The sequence below is a fragment of the Cryptomeria japonica genome, chromosome 8 (assembly GCF_030272615.1).
Source record: "Cryptomeria japonica chromosome 8, Sugi_1.0, whole genome shotgun sequence".
NCBI lineage: Eukaryota > Viridiplantae > Streptophyta > Pinopsida > Cupressales > Cupressaceae > Cryptomeria > Cryptomeria japonica.
In genome coordinates, this window is record NC_081412.1 from 350,164,434 (window position 1) to 350,172,847 (window position 8,414).

The 8,414-nt window shown below is 36.4% G+C and overlaps 1 protein-coding gene across 1 annotated transcript in view; it reads left to right on the forward strand.

Annotated features, from left to right (window-relative positions):
- The window catches only part of LOC131045345 (serine/threonine-protein kinase STY46), a 261,615-nt gene extending 254,226 nt beyond the window's left edge, over positions 1-7,389 (forward strand). Inside the window, exons 15-16 of the mRNA XM_057978929.2 lie at positions 6,734-6,868; positions 6,954-7,389. Coding sequence (XP_057834912.1) covers positions 6,734-6,868; positions 6,954-7,043 — 225 coding nt within the window. The 3' untranslated portion in view covers positions 7,044-7,389. The remainder of the gene's footprint in view (positions 1-6,733; positions 6,869-6,953) is intronic.
- Positions 7,390-8,414: the final 1,025 nt, after the last annotated feature.

Below are 8,414 nucleotides of genomic sequence, written 5' to 3' on the forward strand. Positions count from 1 at the left end.
ATAAGGAGACCGTGCAACATGGAATGGGATGCCATTGGCAAAGAAGAACCTGCCAATGGACCCATCGATTTCATCCTTTAGTTGCACATTAAACAAATCAGCTATGGGGTTACTCTGCATCTTGTGTTTCCTTGTCCCCTTAGCCTCTCGTGATTGGGGCATGGCACTAGAAGTGGAAGTGGGTGAAAGTCTAGACATCATTCCTCTTGTTTGCGATGTATGAGAAGTATGTTGCACTTGCTAGCTCTGTTGAAGGGCTGCCCTAGACAAAGTAGTAGGGACTGAAACTTCTCTATCATCTGGAATGCCCCAAAGCTTGTTCATCTCAATTCTGTACTCTATATTTTTAGGTTTTTCCAAAAACTTACAATGGTCCACACCTTTTCCTTTCCAAAAAAAGAAGTGTGCATTCACTCTAGTGATGCTACCAAACCATCCAACCCCACAAATATTGCAATGCCACTTCCTTGTTCCCCCACCTATACGTGATGTGCCTTGTACTCTTGAAGAAAACTGTCTTAGAGGAGATTTAGGATCATAAGCACCCCTAGAATACTGTGCCAACAACTCTGAAGCGCAACCTGTACTAGTTGGTGCACTTGCCATGGAACTAGATTGGGCTCCAAGATCAGCGCCATGGTCACCCCCCTCATCCTTACGTTCAAATTCTGAATCATTTTCACTATGAGAATGGATTTCCATCTCATCCTCACTCATGTCATGCAAGCTCATTGTGATAGTGACACTGCATTTCACAAAATAAAAATAAAAATAAATTCAGCCTAGTTTAACGATTTGAAATACAAATTTGAAATTTTAATTTTGAAAACAAAATTTACAATTTATAATTTAAATTATTTAAAATAAAAATTTGATGTTGAATCTTGAGGGCAAAATGATGAATGATTGCCCTCAAGATTCAACATCAAATCTGATTTTGAGATGAATAAAAGCAAAACAAGTTTAAACAAACAAAGAATTGAAAATCAGAAAATAAAACAAGAAAAACCCTACCTTGTGCTTGAAAAATCTCTCCAAAATGTTGTAGAATCTTCTTCCTCCTCTTCTTGCTCCTTCTCAGTCCTCTCACACTTGCACTCACTCTTTTCACTCCAACCAAACTTCTCCAAGTTTTTCTTCCTCTTCAGCTTGCTGGAAAAAAAAATCAGACTTAGAAAATGTGAGCAAAATCATCAAATGTGGTGGTTTTGTGTTGTTTTGGGGGAAGAGGTGGGGCCCACGTCAAATTAGGGTTACCCCCCAACCCCCAAAAATAACTCTCTTTTTTTAAATTAAAAAAAAATTGTGCCTTTTTATGGTTGGGCGATGGGAGACATCTGGACATCTCCCCGCCCCTTGAGAAACGCCTAGGCATCTCCCCAAGGAGACGTAGAGACATTTCCCTGTCTCCGGCAGAGCACTGGTGGCGGTGGTGGGACAGCGGGAGAGGCCACGTCCTCGTTTCCTTGTCCTGGAAACACAGGTCAACAGGGGGGGGACGCGTTTCCATGAAACACTGAAAAAAAATTAAAAACATCGACAAATTTTTTATCATACCTCGATTTCAACTGTTTGGAACGCAACTTGCAAAAACCTCACCATAAAAAAAAATGCGATTTACACAGTCATGATTTTTAGAAGTAAAAACCAAGGTTACCAAGAGTCGGGAATACTTGAAGATTGGTACCGATACTAGTACGACAAATTTTTAAAAATAGAAGACGAGGGTACTTGGAGACAATGTTTTTTAATATAATTCAATAATTTCCAAAAAATGTCGACATAGATGATAGAACTTTGAAAACAGGAACAGTGGTAAAGTTTAACATTAACTTTAAAGTTTAAATACACAAATGTCAAATGTCATTGTGTCAAAGAGTTCAAAACTCACACTACACGTTTCATATTAGATTATCATTACATGTTGATATCCAAAAATATTGATAGTTTGATGCTAATACACAAACAAAAACAAAAATCAGAAATCTGTCTACTCTTCTATCTTTTGATTATCCATATCAAGGTCTTTAGCTAGGATGCTCTCCAGATGCTCATCACTCTTTAACTTAGGTTGCACTGATGGTATTAAAACTAGGGGCAATTCATTACGCCATTTAGTTCAACCACCTTGTCCCCTATGGCTGCAACTTCTGCATCAAGTGCAATTTGGTCCCATTTTGTTGAAGGACCTTCCATGTACCCAGGATCAACATGAGAGAGAAGATGAAGTGAGCTATGAATGTAGACCAATTTCTTTTCTTCCTTTGACCCTAATCGGTTCATCTTTAGTGAATGAATAAAACCATAAGTACTCCAATTTCTCTCACAAGATGAAGAGCTAGCTGCTTGTGAGAACATTTTGATTGCAAGTCATCGTAATTCAAGGGTTTCACCACCACTTTAAAGGGTCTTTCTTTGCTCGCATATCATATAAAGCTTTCATTGAAGCAAAATCACCTTTCCCATGTGAAAACTTATTCCATTGACTCCTTATAATTGAGGCATCCTCACCTCAACCATAAATCTTTTTTAGTGCAGCCCAAAATCCCTTCGTTACCTCTCTATCCTCATGTGAAGCCCTCTTATTGGTCTCTTGTGTATTATGCTAAGGCAGAGGCAACACAATGAAGTAGTGTGTTAAGTTTGTTCCATCTTCCATGTAACTTTTCTTCTATCAAAGGATATAAAGAAAGATCTTTTGCATCTATTATTTTCTTGACTCTCACACATGGAGTCTATTTCTTCATAAACTTCACCCAAACATGGCTTGTCTGAGTCTAAAAATTTAATCACCTTACATATCAGCCCAAGAACGGTCATCAAGGACCAAAGCTCTCACCTCAATTGCAGTATCTGATGTAGATTGTCTCCAAGCTGCCCATGCATCACTAACAATTGTGGAACTCGAAGCTTCTTTGACTTCACAAAGATGGTCAAGAAGAATAAAGTAAGTAAGAAGCAAACCTGTATCAAGATGTTTTCAGAAGTTCTACCTTGGCAAATTTACAATTAATAGCGTCTTTGATAAAATATATGCTTATATTTTTTTTTGCACCATTATACCCTTTGCTTTACAAACAGAGCCAACATCGGTAACAACTTGGGCTACGTGTTGCCCCCACCTCCTCAATACTGTCACATAGCTGGTCATGAAGAAATTCTGCATTTTTTTCTTGCCTTGAACGATATTGCCTACAAAAACTAAGGCCTTTTGCTGCATGTCATCATGACATTAGGTAGTGGATGATTTCTAGCATCTGTCCACCCATCCATCACAATACTGCATCATTATGTAGACCACACTCTTTTCATTGATGCAGTTTGTTGCTTTAATTGAATATTTTCTTTATCAATTAGAGTAGTGCTAAGCCTTTCAGATCCAAGTGGTTTATACCCAATTGGTCCATCATTGATAGCTTGGACCATCTCTTCTCTCTTTAGAAAGGTGAGAGATCAACATTAAACTGTATTCCATTTGCATAAAAGAAGCGTGCAATTGCTGCATCAACTGCTTCTCAACTTTGCACATCAAATAGCCTTCCAATGGAGTTTGAGCTGCCAATATGCAATCTATTGTGACTGTTCGCTGTTACATTTCTAGAAGACACATCTGCCTCTGTCTCTCTATTTTGATCATGTGTTGCAGCAGTTGCCCCTATTGTCGAAGCATGAGAGGAGCTCATATTATAAACTTTCCCATTAGCCCTTTTCTTGATCCCTCAAAGCCTCATATCGTTTTGCCTCATTTGGACAAGGATCGACACCTTTTCCAGGTATGTGAAGGAAATGAACCTTCACCCTCATGTAAGTACCTTGCCATGCCATTGGACAAAACTTACATTTGATCATGGCTGTCCACCTATACCTTTATGCCCCTGAACACGGTCAACATACTTCCACAAGGGGTACAAGCCTTGTTTTCCCCCACCTAACATTTTGCACAAAAAAATGAAAAAAATATTAGCAGTAGGTCTATAATAATTTTTGCACTAATTGTTTGCATATTAGCAACAGGTCTGATAATTTTTGCACTAATTTTTCCTTTACCTGACATTCTTGTTAAGGGTGGAGTGTGAATTATATTCAGGTAAATGGCCAATTTACATGTGTTTATTCACAGTAAATTGAGGCTAGATTGATATAACAAGTCAATGGTGGCAGAGAAATTTAAATAAAATAGTTTAACATTGCTAACAGGTATAACTATAAATTTAATCTAGACCAATTAGGATATATGAGTGAGCATTAAAATTTTCATATTGATATTATGTTTGCAGCTTTTGTACTATTATTGCAAGGTTCAGGTTTTATATTAGACTCTTACTACTTACTAGGGATTTATGCTTCAAGTTGAGATTTTTCCAAGGTATCTTAGTTTCAGTCTTTATAATTTAGAAATTTAAAAAAGACATAAAAGAGGTAAAATAAAATAAAATAAAGAAAACTTGAAAAAGAATATAATAAAAAATTGAAGGAGCTCAGTTGTGGGTCGGAGCAAATCAAACCCACAACAAATTGAAATGCGTTTAAAAATAAAATGCATAACCCTTGCCTCTCGGCTATTTGTATTTTAAAGGAGCTCTATTGCAGCGTTGGATGCTCATTACTAGTGTTGAAGGCCCTTCTATAGTTGTGTTTTTTCTTTATGCCCCATGTTTAATACTGTATGCATTGCAACCTTTTTTTCACTCATGTTGTACCCTATTTTTTTGCTGAAGACGTCAAATATTTAGTAGGAGATGTTGGTCTTCCGCACCCTACTAATCTACCCATCTCAAGGGACATATCGGGTATTGAAGACGTGTCCTTGTCTCAAGGACGCATCCTGGGGGTTCAAAGATGTGTCTATCAGTAACCTTGATCTACCATCAATCAATGGTCTATTTTTGCAATCTTAGCATCCATCTAAAATGGAGACACCTATTTCAAGCGATATATCCTTGATTGCTCTCAATGATGCCTCTATTTTCTTCTTCACCAATAAGGTGGTTCACATCTTTTCATACCCAAGTAGAAGGTGTATTTGAAATGGTTGTCATTATATCCTGCCAATATGGTGATCTAATGAGGTTGAAAGGAAGCCCATTGCCATAAATGCAACAAGCAATGCTTTGATATGCAATCTTCCTTGCTTAATTCTTGATGGCCTTCTCCAATGGGCCCCTTTTATGTGAAGCCAAAACATTCTCATCTCTCGAAGACGGCGGCATTGGCATGAAAATGTGGGTCAACTAGTTGTGATAAGCCAGTAGGAGGTTTTTGCAAACTTTTCTTGACAAGAGAATGTACAAGAGTCTTTTATTTATTACTTGCTATGTTGACACGCTTTTGTTCTTTAATATAAGCCAAAGTTGATACTTTGACAACCTTTTTTTGTTTGGCCTAGGACAAACTCTTATTCCTTGTAAAGGAATAGTGCACAAGTGAGCTTTCACTCAAGAGTACAAGCTCTTATACTTTTTTCGCACATTGGCTACAATGCCAAAGATCACCCCCACCACTAGGAAGTTGTTCAATCATTATCATTTGTCTCCAAAGAGGTGATGATGAATCAAATTTAAATGAACTCTTTGCATTTAGGGCAACTAAATTAAAACTACCAGCCATTTATGAACCTAAAACAAAAAAAACATTACAAATTAACAACTCTATAACATAATTTAAAAAATAAAATCAATATTATAACCCCTTATTATGCATAAGAAGTTCAAAAAATATTCAAAACTTACCAAAAAAATTGAAAAGAAAAAACATGAAAAATCTTCAAATTTTTTAATCTAAAACTTTAAAATATGAGAGATTTACTCACTTTTGATGGTTAAATATTGTTTGTGCAGCTATTTCTCCCCTGTTAGTGTAGGTTTAAGTATCCCATAACCCTCACCTTTGAAAAACAAATGTATCAACCTTCAAAAACCAACAATGGTAGCTTGGAGGAAAAATAATGGAGTATTGACCTTTTGTGTTTAGCAAATGAGGTGAAAACTTTGTTATGCCCACACCTTAGGACAATCAAAATCTTTTGGGAGAGTTGTTTTAAAAAAAATGCATCTTTGTGAGTTTTTTGAGCCCTGCGGGCCATAGTTATGCCTAGGTACTGCTAGGGCACAACCCACAGAGAACCCAAGGTGTCCGAGCAATACCTTGGGCATACCTGAGATGAACCAGGACGCATTTTGGACCCATACAGGGATGGTGGGCTTAAATGAAGGACATATAGAGAGAGTATATGCATATGTTTAGTGTGCAGAGCAGAGTCAGCTCAAAGAAATATATATTGACTACGAATGCAAGTTAAAGCTCATTGCTTGAATCCCTTCTCACTTTGGAGTGAGCATTGCAAGACTATATAGCGTTAAAGACATTGTGGGTTTTTTGTTCAATTTCAAGAAACATTTCTAGATTAACATAAATAACTAACTATTTGGTTTTACTTAGCTATTTAGGTTTTACTTTTAACTGTTCTGAGGTGACATTTCTTATTGATAAATGTATTTTATATTAGTTAAGGAACAAACATTTTCTTCAGTCTAACAAGGATTTCATGGGAAGTATCTTCTTGAAAAAATGAGAGTCACTTTTGTATGTGGTAGGAATTTTTTTTCGACTATACTTCATGATGAGCCATCAATTTTTGTTATTGCTTGATGTTATTTATATAATGGGTTTTTATTAGTTGCATTCAAGATTATGCCTGGATAGAGATTTTTTTAAATGTTTCTCTGCACCTCAGGGTTTGCGTCCTACCATACCTAAAAATACACATCCAAGACTTGCAGAGTTACTAGATAAGTGCTGGCAGCAAGATCCAACACTTAGGCCGGACTTTTGTGAAATCACAGAGATTCTTCAGCATACCCTCAAAGAGGTAACAACATGAGGCTTGTTTATGCATGAAATGTCTGAAAACTGTAGAAGGCATTTCATGATCATCTGGAAACATGTTTGTACAGGTACAAGATGGAGAGGAGAATGATAGAAGGAAGGATAAAGCATCAAGTGGTTTCTTATCTTCTTTCAGACGAACAGCTGGTGCTCACTAAGAGGAAACGTTTTGTACATTCTGCCATAATTTTACAATTTTGGACGGTCCTGTTCCATTGGGTGGTTCCCACTTCCCCATCCTTATTGAAAGCACAATCAAGCGACCTTGGTGTACTGTTTTAACGTTTCCATTCTTTCATTTTGAAAATTATTTTCTGAATGAAATGTATTATTTGGGTCAAGTGATAATTGCGTACCTGCTCTTGCACATCTTCTTGTCTTATTAATGGGATTACTGTGTGCTTTATGTTCTGGTGAAGTTGTAGCATTGGCATAAGTTCTATAATTGGAAACTGGATAATAATGTGAACCATTGTCCAATTAATATGTGATCAAAATTCTACATATTGTCTCGATTATATATGATCTAGATTCTAAATGGTTAAAATGCATGGTTTAGGCTTAGGCTTTTGGTGAAAAAATTGTTTAAATGCTCAATCATGTTTATGGTTAAATGCATTTGAGTCATTTTCTAAGAAATTTAATTTTTAGGCAAATTCATCTGGATGCACCAAACACGGGTTACATTCTAGGACATTTAGAGAAGTAAAGATTTGAAGACAAATTCTTCTGGCCACATGTTTTGCAAAAATAATATTACATCAGAAGTTTGGTTTCTCAGAAATAGGAACAAACTTTCATGGATTGGGCATTTCTCAGAAATAGGAATATAGAAGGTAGAGGTAAAATTTAGGAGATGAGCACGTTACCGGATGGCTTAAATCACACGCACTAAGCTTTTCACTTTTAGACTTAAAAGTGTTAAACACTCAGAGTTGGCTGACATTCTCTAAACTTAATATGTTGCTTAGTGTGTGTTATTTAAGGCTGGCCGGAGGTTACATGTGGAAACCATCATCTGCATATGGTTGCAAACATTTGAGAAAGTCATTTAACATGAATTCGTCAAGTTCATTGACTACTTCAGTTCAAAACAACAAGTTAGATTTACATTTGATGTGATTTGTGTAGATGATAGAAGATTCTACTCCAAATGTTGAAAAGTTAAATGATAACCTCTAACTTTTATGATGATTATATGAACTAGATAGCCGGGGTTGAGCACAATTTATTAGATAGAAATTCTTGGTGTTGAAATGGTGTCTATATAAACTCTTATAATAAAACAGGGGTGTGCCACAATTTGTATCAAGAATCTGGTTATTTTATCCAACTTTGCTATATCCAGTTGTTTTGGGGACAGGCACATTGACTATAGATAGATTTTCAGGTTTCATGAGTTTTTATGTTCTACTACATGTTCTCAACTGGTCGATTAATGAACATTAATTCAAGGATCTATAATAAATTACATGGTCTGCTCCCATGATCTCTAATTCATCTTTGTTTTACCATCCAAATATAAGCAA